The 23,185-nt window shown below is 37.3% G+C and overlaps 1 protein-coding gene across 3 annotated transcripts in view; it reads left to right on the top strand.

Moving 5' to 3' along the window:
• Nucleotides 1-18,876, top strand: part of VSTM2A (V-set and transmembrane domain containing 2A) — a 29,335-nt gene extending 10,459 nt beyond the window's left edge. Inside the window, exon 5 of one of the 3 annotated variants that reach the window (XM_050783523.1) lies at nucleotides 16,168-18,876. In XM_050783523.1, coding sequence (XP_050639480.1) covers nucleotides 16,168-16,244 — 77 coding nt within the window. In that variant the 3' untranslated portion in view covers nucleotides 16,245-18,876. Of the gene's footprint in view, nucleotides 1-16,029; nucleotides 16,137-16,167 lie in introns of those variants that run through there. The other 2 variants (XM_050783522.1, XM_050783524.1) reach the window with 2 other exon arrangements.
• Nucleotides 18,877-23,185: the final 4,309 nt, after the last annotated feature.

Genomic DNA, 23,185 nt, shown 5'->3' on the forward strand with positions numbered 1-23,185 from the left:
GTCCTTCATCTATGGTATATGGGACACTGTCATATCAACCTCTGTCACAAAAAGCTGGCCTGTTTGGCCCTTTATTTTCATCATAATCTTTGACTTAGTTGACTAAATTATTTAAACTGAAGCACTCACTCTTAATTGATACTATTTTTCTGTCGAATTTCTGTTTTATGAAGGAAAACGTATTAGCTGAAAATAGTTTTATATAAAATCTTCAAATTTTCATACAATTAATTTAACCAGTTTTTCTAGAGCAGAGATTTACATGAATAGAGGAAGATGGAAAAGATAGTCTATGACCATCTACCTATCACAAGATAAAGCTAACTATTATTTAAGGTATTTTCCAACAGTTTTTGAGCATGTGACTTCCCCCTCCCACTTAAAATCGTTTCTTTTTTATCTTTGTGAATCCTTTACTTGTAAAATTATTTGAATTCTACCTCCATTTTGTGATCAACAATTAAAACAAAATATTGAAGCAAAACAGTTAGGCAAACAGATAAACAAAACTTGGCTGTTGCAATCCCTTTAAAGTTTGCCGTCTTCAATTGTTCTGAACACTCTCCGGTTTTGTGTACCATGACCGGCTTAGATCATATCAAACCTATTCCCCTCTGCCCACTTTTTTTGGCTCTATTTGCAAGAAGCTTATCAAGAGAGGATGCCAATAAATATGATGTTATCAGGAAAGCAATACATAAAGTTAGAAGCAGAAGAAATGTTCTATAGATGTTCTGAGAAGGTGAATTCTTGCTTCTTGCTGGAGGAGTCAGGGAGGGCAACCTGGATGAAGGGGCTTGGAGGATAGGGAGAGCTCACACAAGCAAATACGGTGAAGAAAGACCTTTCGGAGAGGAGGGTGGCACCAAGCATAACTGACTGTGGAAGTCCCAGGATCTTGACCAGGATGGGGTGGTTTAGGTCCCTCTTTGCAGAGAACACAGGACTCAATGCCACTCCACTGTGCCCCCAAATACCCCAGTATACTAAGCCATTCTCTACTTGTTTCTTCCTGTCTCTTCTAGTGTCTCCAATCCTTCCAGAAGTCAAACATCTCCTCCACAGACCACCTCTACCAGTCCTTCCTTTCTTCTCTCTGTCTTCATTTTTTTCTACTGACCCCCTCCCCACCTTCCCAAGGTCACACAGAACTGTGAAGCAGCTTCCTGCTCTTCCTCCCCAACCTGGCCATGGATCAACCCCTGCTGTGCAGAGCTGCATGCTGGCTCCTCCAGGTCAATTGCCCAGGTCACTTGCACTCCCAATGCTGTCATGCAAGTCACTGGTGTCTCCTGCTTCCAATTCCCTGCCCTCTTACATCTCATCCTTCCCAGTCTCTAGGTGACCTTTCTCCCTTGATCGCTCTTTCCTGACACTCTTACCTCTCTTCTCTTTGCTGGCTGGTCCCCTATTTACTGGCTCCTAGCATTGCTCTCTCTCCTTTATTGGCCTCCCCCACTAAATTCCTCTCTTAAATATAGTTCTTTTCCCATTGTCAACTCCCTGATCTTCTCATCCACTTCCATGGTTTTGACTGCTAAATTTTCTTAGAAAATTGTTCCATTCACCTTTGTACTTCTGACTCATTTCTGTAGATCCAGACTCATATTCACTCTTGTCCCCCAGAGCATCTACATATACGTCCTGCAAGAACTGTGGCAGAGTAAGAATGTCTACACACTTGTCTCCATCCCACCCAATGAAGCCTATTTTCCTTCCCCTGAGCGTTGGCTGGCCTGTGACCACTCTGCCCAATAAAGTAGGAAGAAGTGAGCTGTGCCAATTATAAACCTATCCTTTACAGGGGCAGGCAGCACCTGCTGAGCCCTCCTGGAGGCCAGCCACTGTGGAGGCAGCGCAGCCACCTTACTGACTGAAGCTCAGCCATGGCCCTTGGTGTGCGAGCCTGGAAGCAGCCTTGGGTATCCAGCCACTCCAGCCTTCCTCCAGTCACAGCTCCAGTGGCTGTCTCATTGCAGCATGAGGGAGCCCAAGTGAGCACTGCCCAGCTAAGCACAGACAACACGCAGAACAGAGACAGATGATGATCTCCTGTCACTTTAAGGCACTAGGTTGTAGTGAGGTTTGTTTCGTAGTAGATGTTCAGATAAGACATCTAAAACTCAAATATTCAAAACTGAATTTATCTTAGCTTTCTCACCAAAAAGAAATGTTCTTCCTCCTATGATCGCAAACTGTTTTAATAGCATTCATCACAGTCGTTGGTCTTGAGGAAGCCTTGAAAATGTTCTCATCTCTTCTGTCAGCTGACACACTGAATTGTCCTAGTAATTGTCTCCCTAAAACATCCCTGAGAAACTGCATCTTTTCTGTTCTAACCAATACTGGTTTATTGTCAACACAGGCTCTTTTCATTTTCCTAATCTAATCCAATCTATTCCAATAAGAATTTCTTGTTTTAACTCTAATACAAGGGGCATATCACAACAGAGCATGTATGAAATGATTATTATTTTCAAAGTGCCAACATTAGTTTTCGTAGTCTAACTCCAGCCTTGTTTCTTCTGAGTTACTAATCTCATTCAGTCTTTCCATTTGGTATTGCAGGAATGTTTTCAGATATTTTGTTACCTCTATGGCTTTGCAAATGCTGTTTCCTTTCCCTATTTGCTGAGTTGCTACAAAAATGAAAACTCCTTTATTAAAGCTTTCTCCTTTTCTCTTTGTCAGAATTGGTTACTCATCAAGATCTCAGCAATTTGTTTATACTTACTTTGAAGCCCTCACTGTGCCTTGTATTGTTGAATCTTTAGTGCTGAAAGTCACACATTCTGGAAAACCTCTTAGTTTTAAGCAAACCGGGACAGTTGATCACCCTAACTGTAACTTCTTGGCTACAAATATCGTAACTTGCTTTTGCAATTCCTCTATGTGCCCTGAACAAATGGGGCTCATGTTCTTTTTTTTTTTTTTTTTTTTTTTTGTATAATTATGTTTTCATAATTAGATAATTTTGCCACTATTCCAGAACTGATCAAGCCTCCCAAACTGTGTTTCTGAAAGTGAGTTGTGCAGCCTACCTATGCCAGACTCGTCAGGGACCTTATTAAAAATTCATATTCCAGGACTCCACCCAGTGCCTACTGAACCAGCATGATTGTAGAACCAGAAATAAGCATGCTATGTTCCAAAAGTTAAAAGAATCATTAGCTTTTTGAAGTTTTTCTGGGTAAAAAAAATTTCTTCTTATCATTTACTATGAGATATATATCTGTATGTGTCATGCTACAAAATTCTTTTTTTAGAGGCTCTGCTCTGTTGCTCTTATTGTTTCCAGTATTGGGGTGGACTTTTGTGAATCTGTTCACTCCTGTGATCAACAGCTGGTATTTGTAAGGAAACTGGCTGCAGTGAAGGTGGTACTTGTGTCTCCATGTGTGGAGTCTGTAGTAGTTCAGCAGGAATGCTGATTCTCCGAACTCCGAAATACAATTATTGTGTGTTCACCGTGATATGAACCTGACTGTGAAGAGGTAGCTGCTGCAACAGCTGCCAGGAGCCCAGAGTGGCCACATTCAGCAGGATTCGTCTTAACACGGGATGGCAAAGCCATTGGGTGGAGGGAGATGAGAGGCTGAGGGTCTTTGCAGGAAGATTGCTTGTCTCATTTAATATGTGAGTAAATGATGCACTGCTTTGAGGTAGAGTCAGTCATATAATTCAGCCCTTACTGCTGATTTTTGTTTAAATGATCCAACTTGGCTGCTGACACAGGTTAAATTAATTTCATCATTGTAATTCTATCATATAAATGGCAACTATGTAAATCAAGTGTCTATGAATAAGACAAAAAATAGATATGAGGGAATGATTTGGATAATACAGGCCAAGGAATCTGGTAGGGCTATATTTGAACCAGAATTATGTGGATTAAGATTCTATACTGGTTAAATTCTCCTGAAAACCATATTTAATTTTACTCATCGAAGTTCAGAACTATTTGGGCCTAGAATGTCAAGGCCTTGCTGTAGGTTGGATGGGCTTTTCCATTCATAACTGGCCACATGAAGGCTTGCTTGTGACTCCTAGTTCCTCTGTAGTTAAGGAGACATGAAACAGAATTTGCCAATGTTCTAAGTTCTTGTCTCAAGTGATTCCATGATGTCTGCGACTTCAGGAAGCTACCAGAGGACCAGCTTCCTGGCTAGATGGCCAAAGTGTTGAGAAATTGCTAGAAAGGCTTCACTCTGTTAGTCACAATAACACACACCCTAAAAGAGCAACAAAGGTCAAGAGCTCCTTCTTCCAAGGACACTTCTGCCACTGATAGGCTGAACCAGTGCCTTCATCTGAGCAGTGAAGGGGCGTAAATGAGCAGGGACACATTCCTCAGACCTTCTGCCTATGGCTTTGCCTACTAATTGGTAGAGGCACTAGCACACAGCAGTTAAAGAGGAAGGCTGCTTCACATCTCAGCTCCATCACTCATAGCGCTGTATGTCTGTTTCCTCATTTCCTTCTTTTTTTTTGTTTTTGTTTCTGTTTTTGTTTTTGTTTTGAAACGGAGTTTTGCTCTGTCTGTCGCCCAGGCTAGAGTGCAATGGTGTGATCCCAGCTCATTACGACCTCCACCTCCCGGGTTCAAGCAATTCTCCTGCCTCAGCTTCCTGAGTAGCTTGGATTACAGGTGCGCACCACCACGCCCGGCTAATTTTTGTATTTTCAGTAGAGACAGCATTTCACCATGTTGGCCAGGCTGGTCTCAAACTCCTGACCTCAAGTGATCCACCCTTCTTGGCTTCCCAAAGTGCTGGGATTACAGGCGTGAGTTACTGTGCCCAGCCTGTTTCCTCATTTCTTAAATGAGAACTATACTACAATCCTCACAGGGTTTTGACAGTTAAAGGAAATGATGTACATATGAAGATGGCACTTAATAATCCCTGAATAAACGGTGGCTAGTTGCTGTAAAAATATGACTATTATTGCATATGCTTATATACCATTATCAGCATGAAATGATTAGAGTTAATGGTCTTTACCACCTGGTTCTTCTAGGCAAATATTTTCCTTCCTGAGTGTGTGGAAGTGATGGGTTAAGGAAGGAAAACTAGATCTCCATTTCTGGCTTATGTTTTGTGGTTTATAATTTCAGAGCTTTCTTTTTTTTCTTCTGTCACAATGCCATTAATTGATGATAAATTTTCCTCTAAATAAACACAACATATTAGCCACCAGCTGTCTTGCCCAAGGTTGTAACTAGATCTTTATTATAAAACATGATAAAATTCCAAAGGATTTTTAAGAATTTAAACTGCAACCTGAATAAATAACAGGTATTCTAAAGCCATAATTATACAAACTGGTGTTCATCTTAATTAAATTCAAGTTTTCAAAAAAGGTTTTCTGAGTTTTTAAAATCACAAAGTAATTAGCAATACATCTGAAAACATAAACAAGTTAGAATATTATTTAAAGACTTAAAAAGAAACAAAAATAAAATAGGAATATAAATTAATAATAAAAATTTCATAGTTTATGGTACCAGGTAGATATAGATTTGATTCCTAGATTTGCTATCTACCAGCATGTTACTTTGGGTGAGCTGCTCACAAAATGTCTCTGAACTTCAAAATCTTATGTATAAAACTGATATGGTAATACTTATCTACCAAGGATCATTTTTAACATTAAATGAAATAATGAATTTTAAAAATCTAGCAGAGTAAACCTAGCACATGAGTGAGCTCAGCAATGCCCTAGTTCTCTATCTCTTTACCTACCAGATAAGAAATTATGCTACAAAATAACCATTATTTAAGAGGACAACAAAGAAACAGAAATATGAATAGAGAATAAAGCAAATAAAAACAAGCTTGGAAAGCTCAAAAATTATACAAAATAATATCTAATGAATTTAAAAATGTAACAATTAATGAAGGATTTATTTAATTAATAATGCCAAAAGGAGACATATAATCACAGTTTACAATATATATCCAAATGAACGCCAGTTAAAGAGCTAAGCAGAAAATAAAAATCAAATATAGGAAGATTAGCATAAAATAAGATACTTGTGACTTTGAAGGTTAAAAGTTACAAAATCATTTGCAAGTGAAAATATTTAGCTATAACTTTAAAATTTTATTTAACTAAATAATATGTAACTAAAAAGTAAAGCATCAAACAAGGAAATATTTGTGTCTAATACTTAGGAAAATAATAAATGTCAATATTTACAGATGCTATGATTTTATAACCCACTCCTAGTCATTTAGAGATATTAAAAGTGATCATATAATATAAATAAAATTAAGATAAAAGTATAAACTTTGGTCAACCTTCTACATAACTCCAATACCAAAGTAGAAAATAATTTTAGGAATAATATTGAATCCTCAATAGTAGCAACAAGTAAAAGATATAAAATATATAATCATTTTTTGAAAAAGTATGGTTGCAAATCAGTAGTATGAATATGATGACCACTAAAACACTTCATTGAGAGAGTTTAGGTTTGAATAAATGAGTTACAATGCTATGTTCTTGGATGGCCCATCTCAGAATTGCAAGCATGTCAGGTTTTTCAGAAGTATTTATAGATTTGATGCAGTCCCAGTCAAAACCCTTTGTCATTAAAAAAAAAAAATTGACAGATATAATCTTGGCAAAAGTTTTCTAAATCAACAAGCATCATAAAGGTTACAGTGACTCAGACATTCTGCTACATTGCCATTGGCATGGTGAATCAGTACTTCCCTTGTGAAGGAAAATTTGTCAGGGAAGAGTCATCACGAGGCTTTAGATTATGCAACCCGTATGTCCCTGAAATTATACTTTCAGGAGGAAATTCCAAGGATATCATAGTGAGTCATGAAGTGCAATGCTTATCATGGAGTTTTTCATACACCTGGAAATACACAGATGACCAAAAGGCAAGTTACCTAGTGAATGTGTTAAAGCATACAGTGAACATTAAGCAGTTTCTAGAATCATGTTCTCAAAGAATGTTTAGAGACATTAGAAAGGACTCAGTACATAACATCACATGAAAAAATATAGGATACAAAACTTTAAGGTGAAAAAATGTAGCGTACAAAGCTTTAAATCAGTCTGAGCCATGTGCACAGAAAAATAAAAGAAAAAAAGAAAATGTACAGCAGTCAATATGTTATTATTTTTAATTTTTTATTGTTTTGCTTGTTTATAACACTCGTACAATGATAATGTATTACTTTGTTATAAGCAGAAAAAGAAAATTTAAATTTTTTCCAATTAAAAATGGTAAACAGTTGTCTCATGAGAGAGAAAATAAATTAGCAAACACATAAAATATTTCAACAAAGAGAAGCAAAGTAAAATAATGGTGTATAATTATAGAGTTCATGACAAAATCTTAAAAATATCTACACATGTACATATATGTACCTAAAGTACTGTTGTGAAAATGGTCTACTCAGAAAATGCATTGAAATTAGGAACTTTGTATTTTATTATATCTTATTTCCTGGAGTCTGGGTGGAGAATCTGACCATCAAGTTAGTCTTGTTTTTCTAAGCAAATAGGTGTGATCTTGATGAATTCACATTGATTAAATAAATCAAACACACACAAGTAAATAAAATATCATGCAATCATTTTTCCTGTCAATGAGATGATTCACACAACCCCCAATTCCAAGAGAGATCAAAGTGAGGATACTCCCATTGTCTTTGGGAGTATCAAGGGAAATCAGACACAGGAAGATTTATAAATGAGTATTATGTTTTACTTAATGCAACTGCTTCAAAACAGACTCTCAGAGAGCATTTTTGCATGAATTCAGAATCCTATAGGTATAAAACATACCTGATATAGGTTAAACAGTGCTTGAATTAAAGCAAATAGTAAAATCTAGGAGTTATGGTTTCTTAGTCCCTGAAGCTGACAAATATGAAGCTGTAGAGAAAATTTTAAAGATGAAATTAAGTCTAGCAATTTTATTATTATCTTCACAGAGAAACATTTTAATGAAGTTAAATAATGCAGTGAAATACTTCAAATGTTAAAATGTAAAGGTGTCAAGCACTGTGCAGCGAAGGGCTCTGTTATGAGATCAGTGTTTTTCTTGCTTCATTTTGATGGCTTTTGTTACAGACACACCCTGAGGAGCCTGCTCTTCAGCCATGCATATAATCTTTTACCTTTAGTTTTTCTGATTAAACAAATTCATATGCTACGAAGGCAATTCTCTAACTTCTAGCATTGTAAATAGTTAATTTGAAAAATCTAACATTTAGGGATTGAGCAATAGAATCACAACCACTAAACAGAAAAAAAAAAAAAAAACTTTAGAATTTAAAACCTCACTCTATTTCAAACTATCTGAAAATATTATAAGGATTGTGAAGATAGGAATTGTGTCTTGAACTTTAAGTGTTATTGCAGCACTTAGCATTGTGTTTAGCATGACTTAGAGTTAAATGTTTAGGGATAGAAAATTACGTTTTGGTTTATGTATAGTGCAAAACACTTCTGAGGATAATACCACTGCTAAGAATATACTTGAAGTTTAGTGTAATTTGGTGAATGTTTAAGAAAACAACCCCAGACTGCCTATGTAGCAGTGGTCAGAAAAGATTAAAAAACATCCCTTGGACTATCCTTCATTACATATTCATGATGATAATATTAATTTATTTAAAATGATAGATAATGACAAATTATGTCTGGGAAGTTTGATGAACAAATCCCAGGCAATGGTTTACTTCTGTCCTTTTATTTGTATACCTTGATAAATGAGATGTGAATTTTTAAAATCTTGCTTCAAATATTTCTAATTACTTAATGCTGATAGCTAAGAAGATAACTTCTACTAATGAAGGTAATTAACAAAGCATTCTAATTAAGAAAACTTGAAATAGCTAGATTAAGGAAAACGGTAAAGCCACTGGCTCAAACTTGGAAAAAATATGGGTAAAATCTTAAGACATTTTCCTTGTGTTAAAACAGGTGTGTTTTCTGAAGCCATATAATTTATGCTTTTTTAGGTCCTATTGACATTAGGTCCTCCAATGATTCCTTCCTCAAAGTCAGACATTAATTAACCATAAAAATTCGTTTTTTAGTTTTTTGTTGTTTTTTGTTTTTGAGACAGAGTCTCACTCTGTCACCCAGGCTGGAGTGCAGTGGCGTGATCTCAGCTCACTGCAGCCTCAACCTCCTGGGTTCAAACAATTCTCTGTGTCAGCCTCCCAAGTAGCTGGGACTACAGGCATGCACCCAGCTAATTTTTGTATTTTTAGTAGAGACGGGGTTTCCCTATGTTGGCCAGGATGTTCTTGATCTCTAGACCTGGTGATCTGCCTGCCTCGGCCTCCCAAAGTGCTGGGATTACAGGCGTGAGCCACCGCTCCTGGTCTTTAGTTTTTATATTTATAAATCATGGCTATATCTTTATTTTTCAATTTACCTAAGAAGATATGTGGGAAATGAAATAACGTATTTGCAGCTATGTTTCTTTCCTTCTTTCTTTTTCTTCTATTTTTTTCACTCTGAGTTCCTCAGTTGCCATTTCTTTAAAAATATGAGATGTTTTTCCTGCTTTGATGAGAGAGATTTCTCTGACAGTATTGGCAGTGGAGGTCTATAGCAACATGCAAAGAGGACGTGGATAAGGAGAGGTATTCTTTATTTCACCAACTGATGAGCGATTTCTCAGATATTCAGCCAAACTGACCCCTGTTTCCTCAACTCACGAGTTATTCTTTTCTCTGCCCTTTTCAGTTAGTAGTCAACAATACTAGCTGTGATGCACTTCTGTTGGCTTTCTAATTCAGGGCAAGCTGTCCTCACTGAGCCAGGGAAGGGCTCTGGGTGCACGATCGCTGAAAGGATGCCAGGGCACATGGACGCCATTTGTCTCTATTGCGTTCCCCAACTTGAATACACTTTCTGAAACCCTTAGTCAAATTTAGCACCATGAATGGTGCTAAAAACCACATGTGGGGCAACAAAACCACATGTGGAATTCCTAATATGAAATTTGTGATTTTTCAAATAAATCCTGGATTAATAACTACCTATACATGATTAATAAAGAGAATGCTAATGAATAATGAAAGCAAGCAGGCAGGAAGCATTTTTAAACTCTGTGACTAAATAGTTTCAAGCATTTTAGCAACATTTGTCTATATACCAGTAAATGTAGTGCTAATTATAAATCATTCTTATTTACGCATTAAAGCAATTATTAAATATATGCAGTATTAGACTTTCATTCTTGGAAAGGTTTCTGTTTGTTTTTCCACCAATTTATATTGTTCTCCTTTACATTTTGCCAAAGCCATTCATATCTCTATATATTTTTAATAGGCAGAATTGGAAAAGTATAAAGTTTTCAGATATGAGGAATTGCCATATGAAATTATGATGCAAATATTTGTACCATCTTAGCTCTACAGTCAAACAGAAACCGGATTTGAGTCTCACCTGTACCACCTACTAGTTGAATAAACTCCAATAAGTTGCATCATCTCCTTCAGCTTCAGTTCCCTATCAGTAAAATGATTATGGTTAACTCCTGGGATCATAGCCAGAGGTAAAGAAATCATAAGTGTTCAAAATTATTGGCAACTTCTATCATAACCATCATCCCATATGCACAAAATCAGTTCTTGCTTGTAGGGGTGTGCTACCGTGAAAATGTGCTGTTTTCAGATGTGCCGTGTCCCCAGCAAGAAGAAGGCAGCATTGCTTGCACACATCCACTCTTCAGTTGCTGCAGGAGGTAGAAAGGCCTGACAGCTGCAGAGGAGGGTTCTAAGCAACAGAAGAGAACGGTCTTTGGTGAATGGAGTGGCACCCATGCACCCTGTCCTGTAGACCTGCGTTCATGGGCAACTGCACTCCCCCTCAGCTACAGTAAGAGCCCTCATAACTAGAACAGAGCTGTAAATTTGCTGACTAAAGGAAAGCAAGAAGGGAAATTTAAACAGCTGCTACCAGCATGCCGGGGCACGTTAAATAGGCAATTTATGTATTAGGTCAAAGTGAAGCACATTTCTTTTAAAAAGCAGATTTCTGGAAGAAATTGGCACCGGACGCATAAGCATTCTAATAAAAAGATACTCTTCTCAAAAAATTATGGGATAAAATCATTCTATTATTTGACCTTTCCCCTTAAACAGTGATTTAGTATGTTCAAACCTGAATAAAAATTGCATTAGAAGCTAGCTCAGTTTTTCTCACACAGCGATTTTCATTTCTGAAGCTGGCACCTGTAATAAATGAGAAATATGTTGAAGGGGCCCGTCTGCTCGAAGAGCTGTAATGGACACTCAGTTCCTCATAAGCTGGACTTCTTCACAGACAGAAAAGTATTTGGTTGTTGCTACTTTTACTGTTGGAGGATTTCTAGTTTTAAGTTTGTGGTTATGAGCCTCACTCATATTCATTTTTACAAAACAAGGATTCTGGAGTCAGACCATGCAGCCACAGTGGGGTGGCGGGTGGGAGTAGAAAATGTTTTCTTTCTTTTTCCTTGCTCCTTTTGATTCCATTAGATACCCAAACAAGAAGAGAAAGAAGAGAAAAGCCAATCACGAATCACGCCTAACTCTGCAGAACGATGCCCCGAAAATACTGATGGTACCCCATATCTAAGCCAACTAAACTTGTGTTTACATAGGAAATTAATCCATCAGAAAATATTCAAAGCCAAGAGAAAGTGGATATTTGGAGAATTGGTCAAATGTACATGGAATAAGTGGTTTATTTAGTTTTCTTCACTCAGCACTTTGAATTAAATACCCACATCCCCTGCCAAAAGTCTGGTTCTCACCCCCCACCTGCCACTAACTAACGATGGTACTTTGATCCATCAATGTAACCTTTCCTGGGCCCAGACTACCAAATTTGAATAAAAAGCTTGGAAAAGAGATTTTTGAAAAGAAGAAGGAATGCTAGAATAATAGTGGAGCCAGGTATTAAATGAATATTTAAAGGAATTCAGAGGAACCTTTGCAAGCTGTAAAAGTGTATGCTATGAAAAGTTAAAAATATTGTTATATCATAAGAAATTTGGTACATTACGAAGAACAAACAGGCTTTACATTTTATTAATGCATAGAAAAACCAAGAGGCTGGTAATGTTTTCATATTCAATATTTATCAGTTCAGAGTTGGGGAAAAGTTAAGTTTTATATCAAGTATGAAGTATGTTATATGCGAACTATGTTACACGTGGTGCATTTCCTCTGAAAAGATGAGTATACGTTCAAATGATAGCTGCGCATCTCAGTTTAACAAATGTGGGGTATTGGAGCAAGGTTGCTTGTCCCAGGAGGTTTCAGAAAGCGGCAGATTTCTGCTCTGTGCTGATGGACCACACTGCTGTTTCTTCATTTCTGTGTCTTTGCATTACTCCCTGCTAGGATGAGTTATTTCACATTTTTGGGTTACATATTCCTGATCTGCATATTTGCCACACAGGGTTGTTGTGAGGATTAACCAGTATGATGGAGGCACAGTGCCTACTGCATGTTGCCTGGCACCTAGCAGGTCCCCAATAGTTTCAGCCGTTTTGGAGGGTAAGGTGTGGGCACGCGGAGAGATGCAGCACTGTTCAGCCTGCCCACTGTCTCCCAGCCTGGTGACTGCAGACGCAGGGAAAAAATGGTAGCACAGACGGAGGTCTAAACTGAAAAGGAAGGTGCTGAAAGGCAGCCAAGCACTTCTACCTGGCGGACATATGAGAGGGGCATGGAAGGGCAAGAGGCATGAGAACAGGAGCTGGTGGCACTCAGGCAGTGACGCAGAAGCAGACCCTGACCTCTCCAGGCAGTGGCCCTCTCTGGCTGGCAACAGGCAGTCCACTTGAGGCGGGCAGCCCCACACCGTTTCCGCCGGACTGCTGAGGCTACCGAGGTCTCAACTACTATGCTTTGATTGTTTTTAATTTTCCTTTCTTTTTGTAATGAAATATATGGAATTTCTGTTATTCTCTGAAATCATAACCGTAGTGAAGGTAATACCTGGAAGGCTTTTTCCATGTTTCTCCTCGGCCGGGCTTTCATTTGTCACACTCTCTTGAGAAATGCTTGCCTGCTGCATCTCAGATGAGGCGAGGCCCACACCACTCTTGCATGAGGAAGAGAAAAGGATGAGAAATGGAAGCCAAGCTTCTGCCCTGCTGAGACTTCTAAGACTTCTCAGACTCTTCCATTTACAAAATGAAGAAATTACCTCCTCCGCCTTACAAAGACGGGGGATTACACTTACGAGAGCACTATGAAAATCTTTAAGCGTAGAAACAAAGCAAATGAAAGGCATCATGATTAAACAGATGTCGAAGGACATTATGAAACGGCAGTCTGTGTCCAAGAGAAACCTCTAGGTCCTATTAGGCCTATCTTCATCTAAGCCTACTGCCTGTAAATTTTCTTCACATAATTTGGATAATAGCATCTTCCTTTCTTCTTCACAGAGCATTTTATGTTGGGGGTAAAGTTTGAAAACTCTCGAGGCGTTGCTTTACACATTGAAAGTAATTTTTAAAATTGCAAAAAATTTTACTCCTTGCTTTTAATGAGCTAATAGCATAATCAGTGAGGTAAGACAAATATGATTAATTACACACAATGTAGGCCTGGTAAAGAACCTAGCAAAAGAAAATACTGCTGAAGTTCAGAGGAGAGAGAGATTATAACTAGCTACTAGGAACAGATAAATGGACAGGCAATTATCTGAGGGCAATAGTTGCTTAGATGTGTGACTGTATTAAGGGGATAACAAATTATCCTGCTTGGCCTCAGCAGAGAACAAAAGCAAATAAAACAAAACAGGCAATCCTATCACAACACAATACCTGGCATACTAATATGATGAGAATAAGACAATTCTACACAGTTATTATGCTCACTTTAGGAAACATGGGGAAATAGTATCTCATTTAAGATCTCAAAAGTGAGTGGCAGCAGAGAAAATCAGAACTCAGGGGTCCTGACGGCAACCCTGGCTCTGAGTATTTCACAAAAGTAAAGCATTTCTATCTGTAAAATGAGCACAGAGTGGCCGAAGTTTACTTGTTACATAAAAGTTAATATTTCCATACAATAAACCATAACATGTTTGATAAGAAGTAATGGCATTATGTAATTAGTATAAATCTGAATGAAAATGACTATGATGATTATTTGTTAAAATTACACAGGACAAATTGTAGCATTTTAGATTCTCAGATGTCACTTCTAAAAGTCTTTGGGCCTACAAAGATAAAGAAGTACATATCTTTTCATTCAAGACATAAAAAACAGAAAGGAGAGAAACACAGTCAGTAATTTGATGACAATACACATTTGCTTTAGAATTCACTATATAGGAAAAAAATCTTTGTAATTTTCCTGGTGAAAATGAATTGTATTTAATTAAAAATATGCTAGTAAATGCATGCACCTAGAGTGGTTGAATGATTACAATCTGAAAACAAAAGTACAACGCTTCAATAGTTTATTACATATCTGATGGAAGTTCAAAATTTTAGTAGGTTCAAAATATTCTTTACACTGCATCATTGGGTTTCCTTTTAGTTATAATACTCATGTAAATTATGCTTTAACTTGCACATGCTGGATATAGTATGATAGGAAAAGGTGGGTCAGCATGAAGCAGCTGTTTCCATAATATCTCACTGGGCTAATGGGATCAGGCATGTCCTATGAAGGGTTGATTAATTAAGAAAAGGGACGACATAAGTTATGGTGCAGTTTCAACAAATTCGAGCCAATCTGCAATGCCCATGTTGAAAAGAAAACCATTATTTCACAAAATACATTTTAAATAGTGAATTATTTTACCAAGTTGTATTTGCTTTCAGCATTTTAAAACTTGTATTCAATACCAGACATACTTTGTGTGAAATCAAGGACCATTGCCTATTTGGGGAAGCATTTAATAATTTATTTTTCCTTCTTTTTTTTCATTAAATGAATCCCTGTCAAAGAGTTTCTCTTCAAAAGATAATGAGAATACGTGTTTAATTTTGGAAAGCTCTGATGTTATTGGTTTTACATAGATTGTGTACATTTTCCTTGCAAAATCTCTGTACTTAGAACTTTAGAACTGCATGTGAACTGAGCTATCACTGTTGCATTTTTTGAAATTTGTCACCCAATTTGAATAGAGGACCATTCTGCAGAGCCCCACTACTAACCTCTGGGTCTTCCTCCAGTCACTAGGTTTCTGTGAGGAGATACTGTATACTGGTAAATATATAGCCCTCCTACCAGTAAGGCAAATCAATGACAACACTAAAGTAACCTAGCAGAAACACAGTAATGTGAGTTTACTAAATGGCTACTTTGGAAGCCCCAAATATTTATTCTACAAACAGTGACTTTTAGAGAAAAAGGGGTTCTGCCACAATTTTTATCATTGTCAATGTGGACCCAAATATGATTTAGATGAAGTATTCAAAAGATTGCATTTCCCCATGCTTACCCCCTTCAAACACATTTAATCTTTGTCCAGTTAAAGATGAAAGAAGGTAATGCTTTGATCCTCATCACATTTTTGTTCTTTACTAATAAAGGCATTCAATATGTCATTTGTAGCTAGAAGCTTATTGAATAAAATATATGACAAAAAAATGCAAAACTACAATTTCTTCCCTGAGATAGTCTTGGAGCTCTTTCAGGAGTTTCCAATTCTTGATAGCACTAACTTTCTCCAAGAGTTTGAAGATTTAAAAAAAAAAAAAATCTCACTCTAAAAGTAAATGCCCAAATAAATGCACCCACCCTAGAACAAGTTCCCCCCTCGTTGAGGAACCTGCTGTTCTCAGGTTGTGTCATATGCCCTGTGGATTTATGCTCATGCAGTAGGAAAAAAAAGGGATGTGTTTTTAGGTACCAGTATAGGAAGAACCAGATGACTTTAGGGAATGATCCTCAAGGAATTACTTGAGGGAAAAGTATCTGGATTTGCCCCCTCAGTGTTCCCAGCCATGGGATGGCATTGTTTGAAAACAGACAAAACAAACAACACCAACTTCCTGGGACTGAAATCCTTTGTATGTGTTGTTGTTTGCAGTGCATGCCAAGACATTCATGAGCACCAGAGCCAAGCTGGCGAGCTAATTAAATATATATATGTATATGTTTAAAACAGCCTAATAAGGAGCGTTGGAAATCTTCAAGATGAGCGAATATCTTATAACTTCTTCCGCAGGTGCGAGGATAGCTACAAGCCATGGACTTTCTGTCCTGCTTCTTGTTTGTGGCTTTGTGAAGGGTGCTTTGCTTTAATCTAAAGTGCTGACTTTTTTCCAATATCACTTTCTCTTCTTAAAGCAAAGAGCAAATCGCCTGTAAAATCTACGGAGCGGACAGCAAAGTTGACCCTAAACTCCAAGCACCACCCTGCACCCACTGTACTCTAATTCACTACACAAGGAGCACCTGCTTCCGGAAGCATAAATGAAGAGGCTATCACATGCTTTGTTGATCATATTTTCTTTGGCAAAACACTGATCTTTTATTTTAAGAGAATTAGTGTGAAGCGATAGAACGTTTTCTAATAGCAAGATCTATTTTTTTCCCTTTTCTTTCGGCGACTAAAATCATCTCACTGACTGCTCAAGGGTTGGCCTGAATGTCATCAGGATAGGGAATATTTACTATGGATACCACTGATTTCCTACTAAAGGACCCAGTATCTTCAGGAAGCAAACAGAGATCAAAACGCTACAAAACAGAAGCTATCATCAAACAAAACCCCCTTTTTAGGGCAAGAACAAAACTATCAACACTGCAAGTCAACAAGGAGGACATTACTTTAAATAAGGAATAACACAAGAAAGAATTTTTTTTTATTTTCCCCTTTTTTCTTGGATTTTTCTTATTTTTCTTAATTACAGTTCTTATTCAATGGTGGCAAGTGCTGGTTATGGCCAATCTCCGTCAATCCTAGGAGGTTTACAGAACTACATTTTGAGTGTTCTATATTTCAATGTATTTTAATTCATTTTGCAATTCCTGTATATGCAAACCTGACAAATTCTGTAAATTGCTTATAGTATATGTGCTATAACTTCAAAGTAGATGTACTGCGACCCTCATGCAAGCTAATTTTTATCATTATATATATAAATATATACTTAAGAATATCTACGTGTTGGGCCACTGACCAACTTCTTTTGACCAAGTGTTTGTTTTTCGTTGATAATTCATACACTCCGTGAATTTTGTAATCCATTGTTTCACTTCCACAGGTTTGACAGCTGCAGATGGTCTCTGTTGTCCTCTGCTTCATTCTGGAAAGTGCATATTCAAAATTGTATCAGTCTCTGATCGATTAATTAATTTTGTTACATCTGTGCTAAGTTGGAATTTGCTATGTTCCTTTATACATGGGATAAAGGTTTATTGAGGTTTGAGAGTCTCTTGACTCGGAAGAATGTACACTCTCTGGTTTGACAGCTATTTCTGTATTATTATCATTATACTCTTGTCAAATAGAAATGTTGCTTCTAGAAAATTTGCCTTGGAGGTGAATGTGGGGAAGGTGAAGCACTCACCATAATTCCCAAAATTCATGTTAGAACATTTCTTGCTATGGCTAAAAATGCTGCTTTCTTTGACCTTTATGAATTTCTGTACCTTTGTCATTCTGTTATTTGCTGCTAATTATATTTTAATGTCTCCTAATTAAAAATTAAAATTTGGTTGTTGGCTAAATACAATATGCAAAAGATGATGGCAGGTCCCCGACTAAAGAAGATTAATGTGTTCAGTTTTCACTGGTTAAGTGAGTTACAATTTTAAATATTCCATTCTTATTTTTGGCTTTATGATAATTCAGACTACTTTATTTTGAACCTGTTTCCTACTCTGGCAAGAAAGATAGGCAGAAATATTAAAGTGTTCCATATACATTATGGAATAGATAGAGCTTGAGAGATAAATGACCTAAGTTTTCCTTCCAGAGAGATTCTTCCATGTTCTCTCATTACAAAACCAGAAGATCAGATATGTGGGGCCATCAGCTCCCAGCCTAAGGTCCTATAACCCGAAGCTTGAAGGCAATCAGTACCTCTGCTTTTCAAAGGTAAATGCATTCATTTTCTTTGATTCAGTTATAAGCAAGTATATATTTTCATAATATTCTTGACATTACCTGAGAAATAATATTTCATGCTCAATCTTTTACTGCCATTTTTCTCATTCATTTGGTTTATCATTTCAGTTTAATGAGAAAAATTAATAAAGGTTTTGACTGCGCTATTTTATTAATCTAGAAATGTATTTTCTTTCAAAGTTTAATACTTAAAAATGCATAAAATAATGGTAAGATAAATACCATCTATTAAGTTTAGCTGGGTCTTAAAGATTGCATACATTAAAGCATAAGTATATTGTTTCAAGTTCAGTCAAATTGGAAAAAATCTACATGTAATGTACTTTTACTCAAAATTTAGGTCATGAGATTGGTCATTTCTAAAGCAACAAAGACTTGTACCTGTATCAGCAATGTTTGCCATGCTCATAATCAAATACATATGCTAGTTTGGAATGAGCTACTGGCTCATTGTATTGGTGTCCAAAAGAATGAAGATTTATCTGTCACTGTGCCACCAAGAGTCCAACTCACTGGCCACTTTGAGAAAGAACATGGTGCACTATTTGCTTCAAACTCAAGAAGTTAATATGGAACCTTAAAAACTGGAACAGAAACGAAAACAAATTAAGGAGCTCTTTCAGAGATTTTTAACCTTATAGTTTGTCTCTGCAAGTATAACTTTGTAAATAACCATAACTATGAACATGAATAAAGATTTAAAAATAAGTTAGCAGACATTCTCAACCTTGTTTCCAAGATTATGTAATGTTTATCATAAGAGAGAATCCTAAAATATTAAAATTGCTTACTTGAATTTAAGTTGAATGCTTTTGTTCTTTCTTAAAGACTTATAAATTGCTTGCAATAAAATAATGCAAATGAAAACAGATGAGGATAAAATAATAAAATAAGATAAAAATTATTTAAAGCAAAAGCCGCTAGACGGGGTTAGTAAATAAGCTTAGTGGAGTTCGTGAACCCACTGAAATTCCATGTATATTTTTGCATATTTGTTTTATGGAGATGGTCCTTCATATGGCCAATCAATTCATTGATTCTGAGTGATTTGATTATGATTTGCTGGCCTAAAAGAAGAATGTTTAGATGATTTTAAGCATCTAAGAAAACCTGATAATTATCATTTTGAACTGGTTTGCCTTAAAGTTCTTGAATATAATTTAGGAAGATATGCTAAGGCACACATATGTGTGGGTGTGTGCAGGGGGGACAAAAAAACACATTTTTAAGTTCAGAAAAAAAAATTATTGCAATTTGTTAACAGCATAGACTAATGATACAGGATGATGGTGGCTGAATTTTCAGGAATAGTAATGTAATTTTGCAATGGATACGTAGATGCCATTCAAATAAATGGTTCTGTTATTTATCCTATATTTTTTTAAAGTGAAAATAGTAAACATAACTTAGTTTGTATAAGAAAAAATTATTGCAGGAGGTCAGTGCAACCTGTCTGAGATAACACATAAAACTCTGATGATTATATTTTGGAGTTAAGACTATGAAGCTAAAAAAATATGTGTGCACATAATTTCAAACATTAGGCCCAATTAATTTTATTTTCAGAACTGCTCACTAATTATGGGAGCACTCAGTGTTTCAGGAAGTGTGAAGACTTCAGGGTTTCAGCAATGAAATTGATAAGGCTCTTCCCTAGATCTAGGGAGAGATAGTAAACATTCAAAAGCAAGAACATGTAAGATACTGATACATTCTAAGAAGAAAACCCAATAGGATGATATACAGGGGTGTGACCCTGTATCTCAGGGAGGTCAGAGGAGGCTGCTCCGTGGAGGTGATATTTATGCAAATCTGAATGATAGGAAGCCAGGCAAGATATCTGGGAGCAGAGCCTTACAGGGAAAGGGAAGGACTTGTGGAAAACCCCAGAGGCGAAGTCCATCTAGGCTTGCTCAAGGACGAGAAAGAGGACAAGAGCATTAAGTGTGGGGAGAGTGGCGAGAGGCAAGATCATCAGGCAAGGGCGCCTTAGACAAGACCACACCAATGGGAGAGCACAGGACAGAGCAGGAGTGTGTGGAAATTCCAACATGAATGACTTGCAAAATCAGGACACAGGCTCTCTCCCCAGCCTGACCTCTTCTAGTGCTTAACTAACTTGTTAGCAAAACTGCTTGGGGCACAGCACTGAGTCTTCCAGCCAGGCTGCCCCTTTGTATTGACATGGCAGGGATACCGGAGGCAGTAGAGACTAACTTTCTAGAGTTACAATGTCTCTCGAATTACTAGAGACATTCTATGCTGATTTACAATTGATCTGGCAAAGAAAGATAGGCAGAACTATTAAAGTGTTCAATTTCCTTCCAGAGAGATTCTTCCATGTTCTCTCATTACAAAACCAGAAGATCAGTTATGTAGGGCCATCAGCTCCCAGCCAAAGGTCCTATAACCCGAAGCTTGAAGGCAATCAGTACCTCTGCTTTACAGTTGATCACTTTGAGGAGCCAAAGCAAAGAGCGAAAGATTGGGACCACTTTGAGTGGACGTGGCACTGAACTCGTTGTAATAACTACAAATGCAATTCAAAATAAAAGCATGAGTATATAAATTGAAAGGGTAGGTGGACAGAAAGAAGAGACTGACTTCTAGACAGGTGCTGAGAAAGCAGTGTAATTAAAAAGGTAAAGGAAGGAAAGAAGCTACAACATGTACACCACACACACACGTGTGCACACACACACACACACACACGTTATCAGATATTCAAAAAAATTAGATCTTAGACCCCACAATACAAACCCTAGAGGACAATGGATTACAGTCTTGTCAGGGAGAAATATTGTGATAAAATCATTGCATACTTAGCTATGTTTTCATTGTTAAAGAAATAAACAGACCATTTTGAGGTAGTTAAAGCTCAGAGGAGAATAGCATGTATTTACTCGTCTTGAAATCTATGTCGGCTTTATGCTCCAGCTAAGATAGGAATCAAAGGTGAGGTTGAAAATAAATAGGCATAATATAAACTGTCCACCAGATTGTGTTAAATCTAAAGAATGGGTCAGTATTTTATTGTATCTCACTCTATGTGAAAAGAAACAAAAGTTTCACCAAATAATACCCTTATTTTGTATATGCAGTGCATTATAATATTTTCTATTTTGTCCTGTCTCTTTTTTTGTTCATGCTTGACACAAAACATTAAATTGGTTTTGCAACCTACAATTTGAAATAAAAATCACAGATGTATTTATTCCAAAATAGAATACCAATAGCAAACATAATTAAGTGAGAATATATCATAGAAAATGGTAACTTTAGTTTTACACTCTTATTATGTTATTAAAAGCCAGGAAGTCAGAAATGATTCAAAGAAGAAAAAATGCATTATTTGCCCCCTGCTATAAGTGGTTGTGACTCTTGTTGGCATTGGGAGGCGATGGGGCTGCTTTCCATGTCTGTGGTCTTTCCTGTTGTTTCGGGTTTCTTTCTTTCTTTTCTGGCTTATCATCCTCTGAACTCCTTCCTATTTTGAGTTATCCCCAACCCCTAGTGACAGCTCATGGGGTCTTCCAGAAGACATTTCCTTCTTCAAAGCTTGAAGAATGCACTGGAGAATAGCATGCCAGCCCGTGAGTCCACCTGTGCTATCCCCAGTACCCAGAGAGTGAGCAGACTTTGATGAAGTTCTGGGTAATCACTAGTCTGACCAACTTTGAATGGTACGTGGCCCAAGGGGCTGCTAGGGAGGAAAGAGAAGGACAACCTTCTTGAAGACACGCTTGATTTGTATAACCTCATAAGAATGGTTCTTCAGTTCTTGAAAGCAGAGTTATGGGCCACCACAATAAAGTCACACCCCCTGATCCAAACCCACCAGCAGAGTTTATAAGCCTAGAGCACCATCACTGAAGAGCGCATTGGCTGCAACGATAATATGTCCTGTGTGTACTGGGAGTATTACTCTCAGCCTCCCACAGAGAGAGGCCTTTTGGAGACTATTAGAGAAAAAAAAATACTCACACCGCGCCGTGTGACCAGACAGTGGCTCAGAACTAATACTATATATTGGGGTCACTAGGGTGCCTTAGTCAAAGATTTAGGGGGCAAGTACTTAGACCCCCTTAAGCCCTAGGAGACCACTATACCCACGTGTAATATTTCTGCAGCTTCTAAACATACAGTTGAAAGGTATACCTTAAAGATGGAAGAAAGTCTGCATTGGTTCTCTGTCCTGTAAAGGCTGTAATTTTATGAAGGGGCTGGGAATTTCTCCTCTTTACCAAAATAGTCAGTAAAAAGCAGTGTCTTGTCCCTGGAGGAAACGTGGATCTCCCTCTTTCTTTGGTAGTACCCGGGGCAGCGGAGTCCTCACTCTGGACCATCACAGACTTGCTTCCACGCTGAGCACAGTGGTTGCTGCTGGTCCTCATGTGGGCTACTTACTGGAGCATATTAGCAGAGTTCCTGGCTCCTGTCCTGTAGTCTATAATTTGGTAATTTTCTACCTTACTGCAGTTAGAATTTTAGAAAAAGGTGTCTGACTTGTTTTTTGTTGTTTTCTATTTGTTTACCTGGAAGGGATGGAAGTACCTTTACATTATAATTTTGCCTCCAAGTTGCATTGATTTTCCAGATCTGAGCCATAATTTAGTCAGCCTGACCATCCCCTACGATGTCCTATTGATGAGATCTGGAGATCAGGAAGAAGCAGCACCTTAGAGGCCTTTATGTATTTATATACACACTCAACAGGATGGAAAAACTTTATAAAATATGCGAAGCCATGGATGGCTCCAAACATATCTTTAAACATTCAAGGAAGTAATAATTCCAGTCTTTCACCAACTATTGCAGTCAACAGAAAGACAAGGAATGCTCTCCAATACATTTTATAAGGCAAGCATTATCTTGCTAGAGGGTCTGACCATGACTGTGAGAGAAAAGGCCATTACAGGTTAATCTAACTCATGGACGTAGGAGCAAAAATCATCCATAGAATAATGGCAGAACAAACCCAGCAATATACAATATATCACTTGAAATAAACATGGTTTATTCCAGGAATGCAAAGTTTGAAAAACCAACAGTAAAATGCTCAACAGTCTTAGATTGGATTTCCCCCAGAAGCAGACACAAGATAAGAATA

The sequence above is a fragment of the Macaca thibetana genome, chromosome 3, assembly GCF_024542745.1.
Source record: "Macaca thibetana thibetana isolate TM-01 chromosome 3, ASM2454274v1, whole genome shotgun sequence".
Taxonomy (NCBI): domain Eukaryota; kingdom Metazoa; phylum Chordata; class Mammalia; order Primates; family Cercopithecidae; genus Macaca; species Macaca thibetana.